Genomic DNA, 20,390 nt, shown 5'->3' with positions numbered 1-20,390 from the left:
TATATCCTTCTATGCACGCCCTCTTCTCCTTGCAGCGTCATCATTCTCAGTCAGGACAGATCTTGCTAACATGGTTTCTCATTCTAGTGCGTCGGCCCTTGTCATTGGTGGGGCGCTTGCGGCATACTATTACATGTCTGCAAAACCCTAGTGACCTCGTTCACACCCTTTTTTGTTTCTCTCTCTCTCTCTCTCTCTCATCAATGTTGTGTTTGATTCTTCTGATGAGCGAATGGCACATTAGACCAGTGCATGATGCATGACGGACGTACAATGAATGACCACGGCTAATGAAACTCATGCTTGGTAATCGAGTCAAGCGCTTCGGCGTACTTGGGGCACTTTGCACGTTACTTCTCCTCTCTTGCTCCTTTTGTTGTTCACTATAGGCTTTTTAGTAGCCAGGATCCTACGCGAAGCTTTTGTCAGATTCACAGCTACGTAATGATACGAAATGATAACAATTGGCAACACAGTCTCTCCCTCTCTCTCTCTCTCTTGGAGGCAAAGGTTCTTATCGTATTCATATCTCATTTCATAAAAAGGCGTACATGCTATCTGCCTGTTCCTAAAGCAACGCTATCTAGGTATCGAAGAATCTCCCCTGATCCTTTTGTGAAAAAGAAACTGCCGGAAAGACTCAAGTCTATGGAAGAATCGTCAGCGAGTGGACAAACTAAGCAGCCCAGAGTGTGCCCATTTTTTTTTCATGTTTAACCCACAAGGAAAGCAAGTGTACAAGGAACAAACGTTACAGGCGCAGCCTCGTTTGCTGTTTCTTCTTTTCATCTCTTCAACTTCCTTCTCTTTTCTGCTGCTTTGTTTTTTTTTCTTACAAACGAGGCCTGCTTGCCCCGCTCGATGGTGTACTCACCGACTTGTTCTTGATGTCATAGCGGTCGTTGTTCATAATCTTCTCCCATCCAACAACAAAGTCCTTGACAAACTTGTTCGCGTTGTCCGATGATGCGTACGTCTCGGCAATGGCACGGAGCTCAGGGTGGTGACCAAAGACGAGGTCGTGGCGTGTGCCTGTCCACTTCTTCTGGCCAGTCTTGCGGTCGAAACCCTCGTACAACTCCTTGCTAGCGTCGGTTGCCTTCCACTCAAGGTTGTTGTCGAGTAAGTTGACGAAGAAGTCGTTGGTGAGCTGACCGGGGCGCTGGGTAAAGATTCCGTGAGAGGAGCCGTCCCAGTTGGCATTCAGCGCACGCATACCACCAGTGAGAACAACCATCTCGGGGGCAGTAAGCCGGAGGAGGTGGGCCTTGTCAACGTCGAGCTGCTCGGTGCGGACACGCTCGGTGCCCTTTCCGTAGTTGCGGAAACCGTCTGTGACGGGCTCAAGGTGCTCGAAAGACTGCACGTCAGTCTGCTCCTGGGAAGCGTCGGTGCGGCCTGGCGCAAAAGGAACAGGCACACCGGCAGCCTTCTCAACTGCGGCGGTACCAGCAAGGACAATCAAGTCGGCCAGAGAGACCTTCTTGCTGCTGCTGCTGTTGAACTTGGACTGGATGCCCTCAAGAGCCTTGAGAACCTCAGCCAACTCCTTGGGGTTGTTTACCTCCCAGTCCTTCTGGGGAGCGAGGCGGATGCGAGCACCGTTGGCGCCACCACGCTTGTCGCTACCGCGGAAAGAAGCTGCTGAAGCCCAAGCAGTGCGGATAAGCTTGGCAGGCTCAATGCCAGCGTCGAGAACCTGCTTCTTCAAAGTTTGGATCTCAGACTCGCCAATGATCTCACCCTCGGGCTCAGGGACAGGGTCCTCCCAGAGAAGAATCTCCTTGGGAATCTCTGGGCCGATCCACCTGGAACGGGGACCCATGTCACGGTGAAGAAGCTTGAACCAGGCACGAGTAAAAGCGTCATGCAGTTCCTCGGGATGGTCTAGCCAGCGGCGGGTGATCTTCTCGTAGGCAGGGTCCATGCGCATCGACAAGTCAGTGGTAAGCATCCTGGGCTTGTGCTTCTTGTTGGAGTCGTAGGCGTCTGGAATGATTTCCTCATCTGTCTTAGCAACCCACTGGTTGGCACCAGCAGGGCTCTTCTCCAGCTCCCATTCAAACTTGTAGAGGTACTCTAGGTACTTGTTGCTCCACTTGACGGGAGTGCTAGTCCATGTGACCTCGAGACCACTGGTGATAGTATCTGGGCCTTTGCCACTGCCGTGCTTGTTCACCCAGCCGAGACCTTGGGTTCCAAGGTCCTCCGAGTTGGGGTCTGGGCCAGTGTTTTCGCTGGGAGCAGCACCATGTGTCTTTCCGAATGTGTGGCCACCAACAATGAGAGCAGCAGTTTCCTCGTCACTCATAGCCATACGGCCAAAGGTTGTGCGGATGTCGTGGGCGGCGGCAACGGGGTCGGGTACGCCCTCGGGACCTGGAAGAGTCAGTAACAAGCAGAGACGTGTATTCCAAGAGGAAACTTACCCTCTGGGTTCACGTAGATGAGACCCATATGTGCGGCAGCCAGTGGCTGCTCAAGATTTCTCGCTGTGTGGGTATCCTTGGCGTCGTTCTTGTGCTGGTCACCGTCCATGATGCCCTCGCCCTTGATACCCTTTGCGCCATCAGCATAACGGACGTCGCTGCCGAGCCACTCGGTCTCGCCGCCCCAGTAGACAGACTCGTCCGACTGGAAGGTGTCTGAGCGGCCTCCAGCGAAACCAAAGGTTGGGCATCCCATGGACTCAATGGCAACGTTTCCGACGAGAAGCAGAAGGTCGGCCCATGAGATCTTGTTTCCGTACTTCTGCTTGATGGGCCAGAGCAGGCGGCGGGCCTTGTCGAGGGAGACGTTATCGGGCCAGGCGTTGAGGGGAGCAAAGCGCTGCTGTCCATCACCACCGCCACCACGGCCGTCAGTGACACGGTATGTTCCAGCAGCGTGCCATGCCAGACGGACGCTATTTTGCAGGGTTAGAGGGCGAGACAGAGAGGCAAGGGCAGAGGGTCAAACATACAAAAAGCCACCATAGTGGCCAAAGTCGGCAGGCCACCAGTCCTGCGAGTCGGTCATCAAGGCTGTGAGGTCCTTCTTCAAAGCATCGTAGTCGAGCTTCTTAAACTCTTCGGCGTAGTTGAAGTCAGGACCAAGAGGGTTCTGTCTGGGGTCGTGTTGGCGCAGGATGTTTACCCTGAGCTCATTTGGCCACCAGTCCGAGTTTCGTGTGCCAGCGCCGGCGACGTTGGGCACCTTCTTGACAGGACACTCGCCTTTAGACATGATGAATGGTTGGGTCGTGTGCTGTGAGAGTGAATGGTTCAAACACAGGCTGTAGAGCAGTGTAGTGGGAGCAGCGTCTAAGTATATAAGCGGCGAGTAGCGGGGCATTCATAAGCACCCGTTCTGGCCACTGGTCGCTGCTCCCCTCCATTCCCCTCTCCCCTCCAAGTCGCCAGAGCAGTGGGTCCGCGTATGATGGCTCGATTTTGCCTAGCATCATGGCCAGTCACCCCACTACACGATTCCCGGTGTCCCCAGTGGCCAACAACACATGGCTGACGACATGTACTTTGTTTGCGATTACTATCAATTTTTTTCGTTCATTAAGATCGTTTGCACTCTTCAGAGTTGACGTGCCCGCCCTCTGCATTCCAGTGTAGACGGTCAATTGCACGAGATTGTCAGGTGAGAGGCATGTGGACTGGAAGACCCCGCTTTCACGACCGGAACCGGTTCCGCATCACGATCGAGGGCGCATATGAAATTCGCCCCGTTTGATTGGCCAACGCGAAATCACGTGATGGACCTGCGCACCGAGGCTCGCAAGGACTCTGGTGGCGGAAAACGACGGCTCCATGTGCTGCACAGTCCCGACACCTGCTTTGAGTAAGCACAAGCACTCCAGATCTGCACACATCATCTGCTGTCCTAGACTAGGCTGTATCTCGTAATTGCCACGCCTGCACACGTATGTCCAAGAATGCTAGATGCTTCGACGCCATTTACTAGCTGCCACGACTCAATGCCCCGACATATCTCTACGATCCGGTCGCCCAATGCTGCACGTGTGAGGCTATCCCAACGTCGCTCTGTACTACTCTACACTACTTACTTCAGGCGAAGAAGATAACATTCAGCCAACAACTCGGAAATGATGTGCGCCAACTTGAAGCCCGGTCACCAGCCTTCAACTACTCCAGACATACTCTACTGCTTGTACTCACCATGAATCTTCTCTCTTCCGTATGACATTCCAGCAATTCCGCGCCTCCGCCCTTTCTACTACACTACACTACACTAAAGATGCGACAAGAAAACACCGGTTTCCTCCATCTAGGACATGCTTGCAACACTGTCAGCTTACATAGTGTTTGAGTGCCATGCCAACCCCACATACATTGCCCCGCATAGCCTCTCAACAGGGGCCCTCGACATGGGGAAGCTAGTTGCCCGCAGAATTGCCACTCCCAACTTGTACAAGTCGACCCTACGAAACAAGCCACCTGATTCAAAGCAGTCTGTACGCATAGTAATCAGTGCCTTCGTACCCTTGACTGGAATGGTTCACCTGCGTTTCACCGGCTTGTTTGTACTAATAGGCCCGTTTCCATTCCGTCCGGCAAATGTTGGAGAAGCTATAGGGCTCCCTTATTGAAGTGGGGTGAAGATATACCGAGGTGTTCGCCTACATACAACTGCTATCTATGTATATACTGCTCTGCTTCCTACTTTCTAGTCACTCCATCAGTCTTCTTCTTCTCCCTCTTCTTCTGCGATAACCCCAGTCATTTCAGTAGCTTTACCGGCTATCATAGACTCCATTCAACATGGCACAAGACAAAGTCCAAACATTTGAGATTCCGAAAACCTGTAAAGGAGGCGTCGTGGTCAATGAAGGTCCGGACTTTTATGTAGAAGTACAAGATGTTCCAGTCCCAGAGATTGGTAGGTTTTCAAAAGTGTGCTTTGCATTCCGGGCACATATGCTCACACGATCCAACAGGACCTACCGAAGTTCTCATCAAGCTCAATGCTACCGGCATCTGCCATTCAGATCTCCATGTCATGGCTAACGACTGGAACACGCCCAAGATGTCAGCCTTTGGAACTAAATGCTCTGGACACGAAGGCGCAGGCGTCATTGTAAAGGTTGGCGATCAGGTCAAGACTTTGAGGCCTGGTATGCGAGCTGGTTTCAAGGTGAGCAGGCCCAGGTGTCGCAACAACCACATTCATTTACATAATCGTCAGTTCTGACATGTCATAGCCAGTCCAAGACACTTGCGGTGTATGTGAGCTCTGCCGTAACGGCAATGAGTGCTACTGTCCAAAGGCTATCTTGACCGGCTTAATGTGCGACGGGTCATACAAACAGTACATAGTCTCGCCCGAGAGATACACGACGCTGATCCCAGACGGAGTGGATGACTACATAGCAGGGCCTATTATGTGTTCAGCTTCGACAATGTACACCTCGATTAAAGAATCCCAGCTGCGGCCAGGAGACTGGGCAGTTTTCCCCGGCGCAGGCGGGGGTGTCGGTTTACAGGGTTTACAACTAGCCAAGGCGATGGGTCTGCGAGCTGTGGCTATTGACACTGGAGAGGATAAAAAGAAGCTGTGCTTGGGAGTCGGCGGTGCAGAACATTTTATCGACTTCAGAAAGGTGGAAAACGTTGCCGACGAAGTAGTGCGACTCTGTGACGGCATCGGCGCACATGGCGTCTTTGTCACTGCTGTCCAAAGCTATCCCTCTTCGATATCCTACCTTGGTAACCGTGTCGGTGGCAAGGTACTGTGTATCGGGCTGCCACCGGCGGGCACTCAGCACATCGACGTCGACCCGACCCATATGTGCATGAAAAAGCAGACCGTAACAGGCACACTTGTCAGCAGCATGGCAGATACGGACAAGACACTCGAATTTGCCAGTCGAGGGCTGCTGAAACCCATCTATACAGTATATCCCTTGAGTCAGTTCAACGAAGCAGTACAAAAGCTAAAGCGTGGCGAGGTTGCCGGAAGGGCAGTGATAGACTTTAACAAGGAGTAATTGATAGTTGGTTTAGATATAGAATAGAAAGAGCCTGAGTAGTTTCAGTCCATTTCAATGAATTTCTAAAGAGACTGAGCCTACAAGTATCTTCTTGTCTTGTCATCAGGTGGCTGTCAAGGATCATGCGCTGCTTCGTACATAGTACTTACTATCATGATTCTGTGCCATGGTGCACGGACCACTCCTGATTCGCTGTACCTGTCCCATCACGACTCAGCCCTACGTCGCAGATACCACGATTACTGTACTGTACATCTCTCCACATAATGATTGCTTGAGCGATGCGCCCTGGCTTTCAAACAAGCATATGTCGAGGGCATGTCCAGCTCTTCGCACAGTCGGTCCCCAATCGGACACGTCAACACCTCGTCGAGCCGCGCATCCAACGGAAAGCAGCCAGCCGTTGAAGATGACCGCAGCGATGAAGAGGCACTGTTGGCGGACGATCCACTAGACCCCGATTTACCTGAGCAGTACGCACTTTTGCAAACATCTCTCCGCTCACGATACTGAACTGCATTGCCCAGACTATCATTCAAACGCAAGCCAAAGGCATCCGCTTCTTCCTTTGGCTTCTCACGCTATTTCCCCTCGCCGCTTACGCCCTCCAGCAGTCGCGCATCGCCCTCGCCACGATCTCATCGTACAACTCCTTCAAACGAACTCGACTTGAACTATCTCGAAACACCAGGCAGCGCCGGTGAACACACCCAAGACGCCAAAGATGCAGGCGGGTTAGATTGGCACGTTGAGGGGCCGGGCCGAAGGGTGGGCTACGACGATCTTACCGCCATCGACTGGATCTTTGAATATGCAAAGGAACGCCAGCGGTTGAGGTACCTCTACACAGGCACCAGCGGCATCCTGGGGCACATGAAGCAGCTTGCAGATGCAAGTCAGGTCTGGATCATCTTGGTCGCCGCAGGCATACTAAGCGGAGGCATCGCCGCTTTCATTGATATTGCGAGCGATTGGCTTGCGGATCTCAAGACGGGATATTGTCACAATGTGGATGGAGACGGGCGATTCTATCTGAACAAGAGCTTCTGTTGTTGGGGAATCAACGAAGCACAGGCCTGTCACGATTGGGATTCGTGGGGCTCGGCTATGGGCATTGGGAGTGCTGGTGGAAGATATGTTGTCGATTATGTATTGTTTATTCTCTATTCGGTGAGTGTCCAATGATGAATTGGATTGGAAGAACAAGAACACTAACAGATATTAGGTGCTTTTTGCAGCATGCGCCAGCTTTCTAGTTCGAGAATTCTCTCCTTATGCCAAACATAGCGGTATACCGGAAATCAAAACTGTTCTCGGTGGGTTCGTTATCCGGCATTTCCTAGGCGGCTGGACGCTAGTCACAAAGACAATTGGCTTGGTAAGTAGCCTCGTAAGAAACAACTTCTGGATCGCTAGCTAACTTGGCCAGTGTCTTGCAGTCGCATCAGGTCTGTGGCTGGGCAAGGAAGGTCCCTTGGTACATGTAGCATGCTGCTCGGCGAACCTCTTCATGAAGCTGTTTAGTAGCGTAAACGGCAATGAAGGTTAGTAATTTTACGTTCGTTACTAGTGACAATCCATTGATTTGAGTAGCACGGAAACGAGAGGTGCTCTCGGCTGCGGCTGCAGCAGGTATTTCAGTCGCCTTTGGTGCACCTATAGGCGGTGTACTCTTCAGCCTGGAACAGCTGTCGTACTACTTTCCAGACAAGACCATGTGGAGCAGTTTTGTATGCGCCATGGTAGCAGCCGTCACTCTACAAGCATGCAACCCCTTCCGCACTGGCAAGCTTGTCTTATATCAGGTCACTTATCATAGTGGGTGGCACGACTTTGAGCTCTTACCCTTCATCTTTCTCGGAATTTTGGGCGGTCTTTTTGGAGGCTTGTTCATCAAGCTTAACATGGGCGTTGCGGAGTGGCGAAAGAACAGACAATACCTCAAAGGCCCTGTGAGGGAAGTTGTCATGGTGGCATTCGTAACGGCCCTGATCAACTTTCCCATCAAGTTCATGCGCGCCCAAGCTTCCGAACTAGTGCATATTCTTTTCGCTGAATGTGCTGATCTCACCGAAGATACGCTGGGCCTCTGCAAATCTGGCAAAGCCAACACTGGAGTAATTGCTTTGTTACTCGTGTCTTCGGGACTGGGCATCATACTAGCAGGCTTCACATTTGGTCTGCAGATTCCAGCGGGTATCATCCTTCCTTCCATGGCCATTGGCGGTCTTTTTGGTCGTGCAGTGGGACTATCCGTGCAGGTGGTCCAGGCTGCTTGGCCGTCCCTCTTCTTCTTCAGCTCCTGCGAACCTGATGTACCTTGCGTGACCCCAGGAACGTACGCTATTATTGGAGCAGCATCGGCGCTTGCGGGCACCACACGTATGACCGTTTCGATCGTGGTCATCATGTTTGAGCTGACTGGGGCGCTCACGTATGTTCTACCCATTATGATTGCAGTCATGATCAGTAAATGGACTGGTGACGCCATCTCCCCACGGGGCATCTATGAGTCGTGGATACACTTTAAAGGGTACCCTTTCCTCGACAATCGCGACGACAACGGTAGCTCGATTCCAGATGTCAGCGCAAGCCATGTCCTGACACGCATCGAAGACTTGACGGCCATAACGGCAACCGGACACACTATTGGGTCACTGCGTGGGCTTTTGTCTCAATATCGGTTCCGCGGGTTTCCCGTCATCGAAAACAGCCGCGATGCCCTCTTGCTTGGGTACATATCAAGAACTGAGCTACAATACGCGCTTCAGACTGCCCTGACGCCTCCTCGGAACCTAGCGCCTGAAACGGAAGCTTACTTTGCCCACCAACCCCTCTCCGACCCCACGACTTCCCTTGATCTCCGGCCGTGGATGGACCAAACGCCCATGACACTAAATGCCAAAGCCAGCTTTCAGCTTACGGTATCCATGTTCCAGAAGCTGGGGTTGCGATATGTCTTGTTCACGGATCGAGGCACACTCAAAGGGTTGCTTACCAAGAAGGATGTCTGGTACGTCATGGAAGGCATGGAGGAAGAGCGTGAAGACGACGGTAGAGGGGGGCTCGGAGGGGAGAGACAAGAGGATGAAGAGGATGAGCAGAGTGACCTACTGGGCACGGCGGAGGACGAGCACGCAGGCTTGATTGGTGACCATGGTAGATAGGGAGCAGAAACTGAGACTTGACGCCGTGTCTAGCACCTTCTATGCCGGTGGGCTTGAAGAAAAAAAAGGTCTCGATCTCTGTTGGATCGTCATGTGATGATATCACCGCATGTCGCGCATGCGGTGTACTGTAGGCCACGCCGGTGGGGGATTGCTCGTTTGGCAGGTCGGCCGTTGATCAGGGCCACGGGGAGGGCTTCCCGCCAGGAACGCAAGGCAAATCAACAAGCGAAGCTCTCACCGACAGTGACGCTACGACCAAAGCATACTGTCGGCCTCGGACTTGGTGCGACGTGTCGTCCGGCTCTTGAGAAGTGCAGAGAGTGGAGTGGATACAATGCAGTGCCAGCTGCATGACGTGGTCTGTGCAGCGCAAGACTCGGCCGGCCAATCACAGGCGAGAGGGTGGGTGTGGCCGTAAGAGGCTTAGCGCTATGGCGGTGCCGCGGCTTGCTGCTTGGACCTGCATCCACCCGCCCTTAACATCCGGCCTCGCCCATCCAGACTCCAGAGCCTTCTCTCCCCGCCGCCCCGTCTGTGACTCGGCCTTTGTTTGTCCCAGTACACCACCCCAGATCCCCTTACACTCGTTTCACCGTCAAAGAACAAACATCGACACCCGCCATGGATGCCTTGATCGTCTAACGTCAAAGAAGCACGGAGCGGCTATGACTAGGCCTTGGCATACGTCGCGATCCGGCAGACGACGTGAATCGCGCTGAAAGAACACCAACGCCTGCACGCGATAGCGGCGCCTCGCCAATCATCTTTGCCAGATCTACACCATAACAACTCTTCCCACCACGCCCACACCATGGCCCACGCGACCGACCCAGAGCGCAGGAGCAGAAGGAAGCATTCGCATTCGTCATCCAGGGCTTCGAGGACGCGCTCCTCGTCCAAGAAGCCTCATGTTTCGCCTCCCGTGCCAGACATGTATTTGCAAGACCATGCACCACCGGTCCAGGCTACCCCTCATAGCCAGCCCCAGTACATACCACATCAGCGCTCATATTCCCAATCTACTGGCACATCCCCACCCCTATACCACAGCTATTCTGCGAGCCCGCCTGAGCGCTCGGATTACGGTCAAATGCCCGGGGCTTATCCTCAAGATGTGCCGCGGTATTGGTCTCCTCCGCCCCAGCCTGTTCAGCCTTATGCCAGCCAATCCACTATCCGCTTTGCTTCCCCACCACCTCCTGAGTCACGCGGTCAGGGTCCTTTTCAGCAGCAATGGGATAGTCTTGACCGCATGGCTACGAGGTCTTTTACCAATTTGCGTGACACGGCTGGAAAGGGGATGAACAAGCTGACTACCAACTGCATCGAGCGGCCCACGGCTGCTGTCGCCACCAAGAGTATGCAGACTCTGTGCCGTGGGGCAGCGTTATACGACGTCATTACTTCAAAGTTCGACTCTGTTATTACTAGCATCGATGACGAACAGTTCAGCGGTAAAGAGCAAGATTTGATGATGGAGTTTGGCGACCAGATGGACTATGAGGAGCCCGTGAAAACGAGCCCGCCGCTTGGCGGAGGTAGACGTCATGGTCGGGAAGAGGTTTCTCCCAAGCCTGGTAGTGACAAAGGATCAAACCATTTCTCAAAAGTATGGCTCTACTCCAACTCACGCTTGCCACCGCATTTACCCCCTTTTAAAGTGTATCTACCGACGTATCCCTTGTTGTGCTTGGCGGCAACGTACTCTGAAAAGGCGTACCTACCTCCCGGTACCAAGAAGAGTTCTGAAATGGAGACACACATCCCTGCCGACTGGCGTAGCGGCACCAAAGCCATGGTCCTAAAATCTATACCTGTCGAAGAGCTGAACACGATCGTGTTTGCTATTCGCGGAAGTCAGACATTCATGGACTGGGCCGTGAACTACAACTCTGCGCCAAGCAGTCCGGCCAAGTTTCTCGATGACCCAGGAAACTTGTGCCATGCGGGCTTCCTCTATGTCGCAAAAAAGATGATCAAGCCAGTCGCAGAGCGGCTCAAAGTTTTGCTACAAGAGAACCCTGCGCGCTCTAATTGTAGTTTGCTCATCACCGGCCACTCCGCAGGCGGAGCGGTCGCCGCGTTGCTATACGCGCACATGATGAGCACCAAGGTTGAGTCTGAACTCAGCTACCTCACCAGCTTCTTCAAGCGGGTGCACTGCATCACTTTTGGTGCGCCGCCAGTCAGTCTGCGGCCGCTCAAGAAGCCCGAAGACAAGCGGCACCGAAAGAGTCTTTTCTACAGCTTCATCAACGAAGGTGACCCTATACCGAGAGCTGATAAGAGCGTGCTCCGAAGCCTGCTCAAGCTGTATGCCAGTCCTGCACCCACCATGGCCTCGAGCTCTGGTTCTGCAACGGCGTCGTCGTCTAGGACCAATGTCTCGCGCTCACATTCTTCATCCCCGCCAAAATCCAGATCCAAACATGGCTTTGCTGCACGACTCTCACGAGGATCGAAAATCTCGTTGGAAACAAACAACACTCAATCATCTTCGTCATCTTCACTGCCCGCTTGGCCAATCCCGCCCTGCACCTTGTCGCCTGCCGGCCGACTGGTCGTATTGCGGCAGAGAGTAGGGACTAAGAGCGAGGACGACGTCGAAGCTGTGACGGTGGACGATGAGATGCTGAGGAAAGTTGTATATGGAGATTTGCTCAAGCACCAGATGACGACTTACAAGAAGCGCATCGAGGGTGTTGCTGTTCGCGCCGTTACCGCAAACGGTGTTTGATGAGACTGTCAAAAACTTTTCTTGACGAATTTGTATGCCTCACGACTTACATGATTACGAATCTTTTTAGAAAAGAAAATGAAAAACATATCCGAGTCTACTCGTCTCAAATCTCCTTTTGAACAGGATACGTGATTGGAGTCATAACCGCGGTATTCATTTCTCCTCGGAGGCAACATGCAAAGTGACCATTCTCCTTATTCAAACAGTGATTTCTCCAGAAAAAAAAATGAGTCATTTTTGCAACATCAACTCTGATCATGCAGGTATATTCATAACCCCAGAAAAAAAGAATCAACGTTGGTATAGTACTAGATCTATATCCCTAGCCTGGAAAAAGGGACGCCTCTCCTGCAGCATCTATGCCATGATCAAATCATACGCCGATTTAGCACTCATAAGCACCAAAACATAATGGGCCATGATACCCGCAGCACCGTAATACCTGCCCTTACCCCCACTCTCCGCACTCCTGGTATACCCCACCGAGTAAAACACGCGATTAACACTCCACGCAAGCCCGAGCGCGGCCGTCGCCATTGGGAATCTCAGGCCGGAAACGAGCATAGCAGCGAGAGCGGTAGGATGGTTTTCGCCAAAGTTCTGGTGAGCGCGTTGAGCGGCGTTGAAGGCGAGCATGGCGGATTTGGAGGCTGGGGAGGCGGTTTGGACTTGTTCGTACGACGCGTATTCGAAGGGGTACGGGATCTTTGCTGCTTTGCGGAAGGAGCCTACGCGCGCGCCGAGCCAGATGCCGATGAAGAAGGTGGAGACGGCGGCGCCGAGGACGTAGCTGGGGCGTGAGGGTTAGCTGGTGGGAGAGGCGAGGGTTGATGGATGGGCTTGTTGTTGGTGGTGCGGGAGTTGGGGAGATAAGGGGGGGGGGGTGAGAGGGGAGGCAATTGGATGATGGGTACGTACCCGTACTCGTCTGGAACCTGGATAATGGCCATGATGTCTGTTGGTGTTGTTGTTGGTGGTGTTGATGTATCTCTTCACGTTCGTCTATTCGCTACGTAGTCGAGAGTTGCCCTTTCCAAATCTTCGTAAGGGAAAAAAAATCGTGGACAATCAACGTTAGGTAGCCAATTCAGCCCTTCTTATACGTCTCTTTTAATTGTTTTTTTGGAGGCGTTGGATCGATGTGGAAATCGGTGGAATGTTGTTGCTTTGAAAGCAAAGGGGGTGGGAAAGCTACCACCTGTTCAGTAGTCGTGTTACGCGGACCAGTTTCGGTGGGGCTGCGGGCGCTGGTTTCCCCCGACTCCATGCTAAACAGCAAGACTCCATCATGCGTTCGGTGCAACATTCTTGCCGATTGCTACCGTACAGCTATGCTGCGGAAAAACATCGTAGTACAGTGTTCTGTATTGTTGGGGTTACATATGTTTTACAGCGTTGTGTGCTGTGTGGCTGGACGGATAGGGTGTGTTTGCAGTGCCCGTCGGACAGAAAGTGTTCCCATTGCGAATTCAGGCGGCCAAGCAGCGTTGAGGGTTGCGAGATCGTGTCACCAAGCGATTTCCTTACATCATCCAACCGCCTTGTTGTAAGGATATGATCTGTTCAGGGTGTTCAAGGGTGTCTTGTAGTAGAAAGTGGTTGATGCAGGTGAGTAGTAGGTGAAATTTGGAGAAAAAACGAACAAGAAGAATGGCGATTTTTGGGGTTAAGTTAAGCTCAAAGACAAGACCGAGCATTGACTGCGGGTGGATATCGTGATTCCTCGGCAATATGACGACAGCTTTGCTGACCGATAACGTGATGACATTAGAACGGACAAATCCGGACTTGTTCTCTTTGGTGTGTCATAGATGTATTCATTCGAAGCAGGCTAACCATCTACTCTGCTTGATCAAACAAGCTTGTTCTTTTCCAGGACGGCATGCGAAGCTTTCGTACATAGTATGATCCATGTGTTAAGCTTTCACCACAGATGACCCCATCTTCTCATCCTCGACTACCTGTGATTCCCGACTCTTCTAGTGCCTCCATAGTACCTTGGAAATCCTGTCGCTCGTCAGCTTCTATTCCACCTAGGATACTGCTCACCCCAGAAAGTGTACTTACAGGTAGTGCAGCAAGCAAACACATCAAATTTCCTGTGACAAAGATGGCCCATGAGGCAGACGCCTGAACGACTAGCAGTTTCGTATACTTCCACAGCGTCCCCCTCAAAACACAAGTGTACATGTGAGTAACCGCGATTGGTAAGGCGAGGACCGTCTGCGCAATGTATCGACACCTGGAGAGAAGCTTCAAGAAGCCAGGGCTGTAGTTGATATCTTGAGCCCGACTCTTGGGCGACTTGACGTGTAGTTGAAAGCCTCGAATGATGCATAGAAGAATAACGGCAGCTGTGATGTTGAGAGGTGTATGGTAGCGAAGTACAGCAGAGCACTCAATCCCCCTGTCAAGCAAGCGGCTACACCGTCGCTTCATATTCTTGTTTGTCATGGAAAAAGAAGCTGTCCACCGCGCTATCTGTGCGATACCCTGCGAAGTCATGTACTGCACACAGAAGAAGAGTGCAGAGTGGAGCATAGCTTTGGTAGCGACAGTTACAGGGGAATGACGGGTGTCGCGAACGAGTTTGTCTAGGAATTCAGTTGCTGAATTCCCACCCCTGCCATCAACGATCTCGCAATGGTATGTCTGGCGAGTTCGTCTGCCGATCCAGAAGCGAAACGTGTCGTAGACTACAGAGCAAACGGAGACCAGGAGTAGAGACAAAAGAGTATCGTTGATGATTGTAGTAAAATTCAGTGTGATGTACAAGGCAGGCTCTAAGACGAGGTTAGTTGACTGTAAATTACGAAGCAAAGCGTATAAATGTACTTTCTTGCCATAGCTCACTCCACACCGATCGCGTGGGAGAATGATCCTGAGCCATGTCGAGTGTGAGAATCAGGAAGGAACAGGGTGGATAGAGATCGTGGAGAGTGCAGGGTTGGCTAAGTCGATGATTTTTATGTTCGTTTGGAAAAGTGAAGCAAAGGAGGTTCTAACTCCTTTCACTTTCACCAGTCTATTCTCGCTCATACATGCAAAAGTGAAACCTGACACCCTGCTCCTCAATCCCACCCTCCTCAACGTTCTCACCGGTGAACTCTTGAATCTCGCCCCGGTCTGCATTCCTCCATATTGTTGTCTCATCTAAATTAATAGGAAAGAAAGTATCGCACTCAAACTCCTTCTCGATCTTAGTAAGCAACACACGCTTCGTTTGCGGAAGTTCAAGCGCCGTTCGGTATATGCTAGCCCCACCAATAACAAAGATTCTATCAATCTCGAGGTCTGTAGACGGTAAGTTGCTCTTGTCCTCGCGCTCAAGCTGAGCAATGGCGTCGAGGATACCAGAGCATACAAGCGGGCCTTCGACTTCTGTCTTCTTGTCTAGCTTGTTTGCAAATTCTTCTGGCTTCGAGGTGATGACTATGTTGAGGCGATCCTTGAGAGGCCGGAATTTAGGCGGTATGCTTTCCCATGTCTTGCGGCCCATGAGTACGGCATTGATTTTCCTGCGCCCTTCCACTGAGGCAGAGGGCGACGTACGCTTCGTCACTCGTGCGAAGAAGCCCATTTCCTTTTTGAGTTGGGGCCACGGCAAGACGCCATCCTTTCCTATGCCGAGACTCGGCGTGGCAGCAAGTATCAAAGTGAGTGTTGGGGGTTTAGGTGGCATAGATGATGCGTCTTGTTCCTGGGTGGCTGAATTTTTCTTTGATGTAGTTGATGTGTCCAGATTGACGGAAGGATGCTCGTTAGACATTGCGTGGCGTCTTTCTAGAACCAAGACGACTCTAGAGTATCAGAAACAATTGAATGTAGCGTCGAGACGAAAAATAAGCGGAAGGCATAGACGTGGGTCGTGATATCGACGTGAAAGACATGCGGGGCCAAACGCGCTAAGTGACGCGAAGGAACGTGACTTTCAACGTCAGTCCTACCTGCCAAACATACCGTCTAGACATAGCCAGCCATGCTCACAGAAACAGAACCATAGAAGAACATGAAGTGACTTCGATAACGAGTTGGCATTCCCGAACGAAGACTACGAGATATAAAATACACAGGCCGGATGATGCCCTTGATCATGCACAGAAAACCCAAACACCCAAACGCACGGTGATAGGCCCGACACACAGCGCTGCATCATCCCATCATGCCACAGTCCCAACCCGTCTCGCTCGCCGGGAAGGGCGACGATACTGAACGCCTAGATAATTACACCTTTCGCAATGCCGCTACCCTATTGAAACACATTTGCAAGAAGAAGCCAAAAAATCCCGCACGCACCCATTTCATACAACGTCATCTGTGTCTCCTCGAGTTTCCAAATGGGTATCTTTTTAGGATTGTTTAAAGCGCATCGCGCTGCAAAGATGGGAAGCCTTTCCTTCTCCCTTGCAGCTCATCTTCGTCTAAGAACGGGGGCGTGCGATACTATTCGCCCGCGCCTCCCTCACCACTACTTTTCAGTGGAATGGACAACGAGATCTTCTTTGGTGTTCCACCACCATCCTTGCCGGCATTGACATTGGGCGACTTCCGGCGCAAGTTCCGCAGGCTTCCTGAGCTTGCGTTGCTTGATGTTGAAGCACGGCGCTTTGGACCTGCAGATGTGGAGATGCTTGCAAGAAGCTCATCCTCCTCATCCTCTTCTCTACGGCGCTTTTCGGATATACGTTCCGGCGGCGATCCTGCAGAAGCAGAGTTTGGTGATGGAGTGGTTTCTGGGGTTTGCGTCTCTGCTGAAATCTTGTGCACAGAGGCCGGCAGCCCGGTAGTGAGATCATCCATATCGGCATCGTCGGCGTCGTCATCCGGGTAATTAACGAGGGGGCGCACCGGCGATGCTCCATTGAGGGCGATTTTGCCAGTAGTGGCAAGTTGTTCATCCTCATCGTCTGATGTGTTGAAGTATGCTTCCTCGTCCGCATCTACGTCCTTCAAGCCTTGACCCCACTTGCCACCATTGACATTTGCGGGATGTCGCGCAGGTGTGTCACTGTCCACACTTGTGAATGAATTGTCGAGCTCCTGAGTAGTGACTGGCTCATGGTTCTGGTCATACTTGAGGATCAGATTTTGGAATGTGTCGACATAGGTGACAGCTTGTAATCTCTCCCTGTACATCTCGACCAGATGCTGAACAATCATCTTGATGTTTTCGCGCCTGATGAATTCAAACAACTCCAGGCATGCCGAGTTGAGGAGATTGTCGCGAGGCATCGTATCGAATAGGATCTGCAAGATGGGCTCGAAAAGGTGGTGTTGGATGATTTGGCGGTTATGTGTTTCGTCGTGGAAACCGAGAACAGTGCGGAAGTACTTGAGCGCAGCTGGGACAAGTCAGTAAACAAGACAGAAACAATTGTGGAAGATGCCTACTAAGTTTCAAATGCTTCTCCGGACAGGCCATAAGTTGTGCTACCCGCATTGCGAGGCCTTCGGATAGAATGAAGTATTTGCTGCGGAAAGAATGTTGACGGATGAAGAAACAAAGGACCTCGACCAGGTGGGCGTATAATGACACTTCTTGCATTGATAGATCTTCCACTGAACAATGTTAGCCATCTTCGCCTACAGGGACCAAGAGTTCAACTTACTAGACTCGCGGCCTTCGAGATCTTTGAGAGGCTGGAAGAGTTTCCGTGCAGACTCGTCGTAGAAATTTTGAATAAAAGAGTCAGTTTGCGGTATGGACGGAAGTTGACCCCTCATCTTAGCAAGGAAGTCACTGTTAGTTCGCCCAAGCGCCTCTATCGACGCCGAGTTGGCATTGGGGTCTAGCAGAATCTTAATCGCATCTGCCATCTGCGCCTTGACTCCCAAGTCCACTTCAATCAGAAGTAACTCAATCAGGGTATCGGTAAGTGGCTTGGTCTTTTCCTGAATGGCCTTGAAAATGTAGCTGCGCACCATGAGAGCATCGTGATCGATCAAAGACACAAGTATGTCTGTGCCTGCTACTCGAACTGAAGCATCTTGGTGTTTGAGCGCAAACTGTATGACTTCCAACAGGCCACCACTAATGAAGTTTTGATAAAGCTGCGCCCTAACATTTGCCTGCAGGCTCTTTGCTATGGCGCAACACTGCTGAATGAACAAGACTGCATCCTTTTTTCTCGAGAGATTCTGCTCCTTGGGCGAGAAGATGCCAAAAAGCTCTTTCAAAAAGGGGCCGTTTGCTTGAAGGTGCTGGACAATGTCGACTTGGTGGAAGAAGATGAGGGAGTTGAGAACGCTAAAGGTGGGGTCGTCGAGGATGCGTGCAAGCACCACGTCTTTGAGGTACTGTAGGCGATAAGTGTAATGAATTTTCCGCTTGATATTCTCGTCTTCAATCTTGACAACCTCTTTGAATTTGGATTCGTCGTCGAGGTATTGTCGGTGGTTCGCTTTGTGCAAGGGAAAATCCGGGTCGTCTGCAAGAAGTCAGCAAGCATTGAGGCAAGGTTGTCTGTGGCAACACTAACATTCTAGAGCTCCAACAACTCCCAGGACAACGGGGTCTGTCACTACGTATTCGATAATGGCAGTGTCGTTGAGTAGGATGAGCATCTTCATGATGCTGCATAGCCGGTGGAGATCCGATACGCTTTCGAGGTCTTCGGCCATGTCGACAAGCGGAATCAGTTTCGGTATGTAATCCTGAGCAAGGATGAATTTGGCGAGGGCTTCTCGACCTCCTGGGGTAGAGTTTGCAGCGCGCATATGGTTTTCAATCTCGTGAAGGTTGCCGAGATCTGGGTTTGGGAGAAGTATGGGATTAATATGGTCCAAATCGTCTGAAAGACCATCGTCTGGGTCAGCATTAGCCTGCTTGAAGCTATGTGGATGGATCCAACGTACCCTGCGCTAAAGTCTGCAATCGCGATTGCACTTCGTTGACAAAGTCCCTGTATGGAGTCAGCGCGGTGCTCAATTGACCGAGGCAGTGGATGCCTACCATATGCTGGCACAGCCCTCGGGCTCCTGAAAACTGAGGGCCATGTCGGTGCCATTTTGCTCAGTCCATACGATGAGGGTATCTGTGGCGGATTAGCTGCCGGCTTGTGTTTGGGTAGCGCATAGCACGCGCATACCTTGCTGTTTCTGATAGCCATCATCCTTGGAGATGCGCGTTTCGAGGAGCTGTCGCGACTGGTCGTCTTCGGACAAGACTACAATCCTTGCTTCCTCCTGCTGTCGAGTGACGCCAGTTAGCATGTGTGAGCGGCAGACATGGGCGTGAGTGTAGGTGTGGACACGAGCGCAGGCGCGGGCGCAATGGGGCTACACGTGTAGCAAGGAGGTGTTGTGGCGAGGGGTGGGGAGACGTACATTTGCTACAACACCCTTGCAGAAGCCGGTGCCTCTGTCGAACCAGTCATTGTTCTTGAGCTCGTAGACTTTGACGCGCTTCCGTTCGCTCGCCGGTGGTGGTGCGACGGTTGCCATAGCCGGGGGCGGCGTGTCGACAGTCTCCGGCTAGGGCAGAGGACCCTCCGGAGGGACAGCGCGCTGTTGCGATGGCTTGCGCAGGAGAGCGGGGGAGCGTCGGCGATGGGGGGAGATGGGGGGCGGCGTGGTGTTGTGGTGGATGCGGTGCTGGCAGATGCGGGTGAGGAGGCTCGGCGACGCTTGTAGGCTGGCGCAGCGGCGCGGCAGCGGGGACGCGACAGACGAACACTCGACGATGGGCCAGCGTGGGCGCGCAACAGTAAGCCGGGGAGTCTGCGATGGCGGCGTGACAGGCAAGGTGATCAGCCTCGGACACTTTTGCAGGCGCGTCGTGGGTCGCAAAGTGGAAGCGGGAGAGCACAGGGCCGGGCTTGGGCACAGTGCATGCACTAAGATAAGAGCCTAGACCCGAGTGGCGGCACCAGAGCCTCAACACCACGCTGAACCCTGGGGATAGCGGCGATGGCTGCGTGGGCGAGGGCACGAGGCGGCGGCGGGTTGCGGGGGGTGCTTTTGCAGCTGTCCAGCGCTGCGAGCGTGTGGAATGAGTGCAGCTGTCGCCGCCCATGGCCAGATGCGCGCTCGCCTCACTGACGCAATGCCCTTCACTGCTGCTCATCAACACCACGCAGTGCTCGTTCATCTTGTTGTACCTACACAGGTCCATGTACATGTACATACATGGTGGTGTACATGGTATGGACAGCGCCCGCCTGTCGCTTGTCACGTCGTTGCATCCACTCACCCACGCGCCCACGCACTGTGCGTACCGTCGTGTGCTGCCGACAGCAAGAGCAACAGCAGCGGAGCAGCCACCAAAGGAGACAGTCCGTGTATGATCCGGTCACTCCGCTCCTCATGCCCATTCACTCTCGCAGCTCGCGCGATTGCAACTCACCTCACCGCCATCCAATACTCGCACGCCGCCCCCAGATTCCCCTGGGATATTTTCATGACGTCCCCGGCCAAGCCACGCGATCGACTCGCCCGGCCCGCTCTGCATGGACGCAGTGCTGCAAGGCTGTGGTCCCGT

The 20,390-nt window shown here is 52.5% G+C and overlaps 8 protein-coding genes across 8 annotated transcripts; 2 read left to right on the top strand and 6 right to left on the bottom strand.

The window, feature by feature from the left end:
- Positions 1–832: 832 nt before the first annotated feature.
- On the bottom strand, positions 833–3,225 carry COCCADRAFT_33475 (uncharacterized protein; the record flags this gene model as incomplete). The annotated part of the gene is made up of 3 exons (XM_007710253.1): positions 833–2,379; positions 2,430–2,905; positions 2,963–3,225. The coding sequence occupies 3 exons, from the start codon at positions 3,223–3,225 to the stop codon at positions 833–835; spliced, it is 2,286 nt and encodes a 761-aa protein (XP_007708443.1).
- A 1,547-nt stretch (positions 3,226–4,772) lies between these two features.
- Positions 4,773–9,168, top strand: COCCADRAFT_33474 (uncharacterized protein; the record flags this gene model as incomplete). Its single annotated transcript, XM_007710252.1, has 8 exons — positions 4,773–4,890; positions 4,949–5,145; positions 5,213–5,994; positions 6,328–6,474; positions 6,529–7,171; positions 7,227–7,379; positions 7,431–7,545; positions 7,595–9,168. 8 exons carry the CDS (start codon positions 4,773–4,775, stop codon positions 9,166–9,168), a joined length of 3,729 nt encoding a protein of 1,242 aa, XP_007708442.1.
- A 934-nt stretch (positions 9,169–10,102) lies between these two features.
- Positions 10,103–11,908, top strand: COCCADRAFT_33473 (uncharacterized protein; the record flags this gene model as incomplete). The annotated part of the gene is made up of 1 exon (XM_007710251.1): positions 10,103–11,908. One exon carries the CDS (start codon positions 10,103–10,105, stop codon positions 11,906–11,908), a length of 1,806 nt encoding a protein of 601 aa, XP_007708441.1.
- Positions 11,909–12,268: 360 nt separating this feature from the next.
- Positions 12,269–12,861, bottom strand: COCCADRAFT_33472 (uncharacterized protein; the record flags this gene model as incomplete). The annotated part of the gene is made up of 2 exons (XM_007710250.1): positions 12,269–12,701; positions 12,830–12,861. 2 exons carry the CDS (start codon positions 12,859–12,861, stop codon positions 12,269–12,271), a joined length of 465 nt encoding a protein of 154 aa, XP_007708440.1.
- A 997-nt stretch (positions 12,862–13,858) lies between these two features.
- On the bottom strand, positions 13,859–14,801 carry COCCADRAFT_1790 (uncharacterized protein; the record flags this gene model as incomplete). Its single annotated transcript, XM_007710217.1, has 3 exons — positions 13,859–13,918; positions 13,979–14,694; positions 14,747–14,801. 3 exons carry the CDS (start codon positions 14,799–14,801, stop codon positions 13,859–13,861), a joined length of 831 nt encoding a protein of 276 aa, XP_007708407.1.
- A 135-nt stretch (positions 14,802–14,936) lies between these two features.
- COCCADRAFT_86133 (uncharacterized protein) lies at positions 14,937–15,680 on the bottom strand (the record flags this gene model as incomplete). The annotated part of the gene is made up of 1 exon (XM_007710272.1): positions 14,937–15,680. One exon carries the CDS (start codon positions 15,678–15,680, stop codon positions 14,937–14,939), a length of 744 nt encoding a protein of 247 aa, XP_007708462.1.
- Positions 15,681–15,874: 194 nt separating this feature from the next.
- Positions 15,875–16,042, bottom strand: COCCADRAFT_86000 (uncharacterized protein; the record flags this gene model as incomplete). The annotated part of the gene is made up of 1 exon (XM_007710271.1): positions 15,875–16,042. A coding segment is annotated over one exon (168 nt), but the record flags the coding sequence as incomplete, so codon positions are not given.
- A 312-nt stretch (positions 16,043–16,354) lies between these two features.
- Positions 16,355–19,354, bottom strand: COCCADRAFT_33470 (uncharacterized protein; the record flags this gene model as incomplete). Its single annotated transcript, XM_007710249.1, has 8 exons — positions 16,355–17,253; positions 17,303–17,470; positions 17,521–18,339; positions 18,391–18,717; positions 18,767–18,813; positions 18,864–18,945; positions 19,000–19,099; positions 19,238–19,354. The coding sequence occupies 8 exons, from the start codon at positions 19,352–19,354 to the stop codon at positions 16,355–16,357; spliced, it is 2,559 nt and encodes an 852-aa protein (XP_007708439.1).
- Between the last annotated feature and the right edge of the window lie 1,036 nt (positions 19,355–20,390).

Source organism: Bipolaris zeicola (genome assembly GCF_000523435.1).
Source record: "Bipolaris zeicola 26-R-13 unplaced genomic scaffold scaffold_16, whole genome shotgun sequence".
Taxonomy (NCBI): Eukaryota; Fungi; Ascomycota; class Dothideomycetes; order Pleosporales; family Pleosporaceae; genus Bipolaris; species Bipolaris zeicola.
This window is presented reverse-complemented; position numbering and strand designations above follow the sequence as displayed.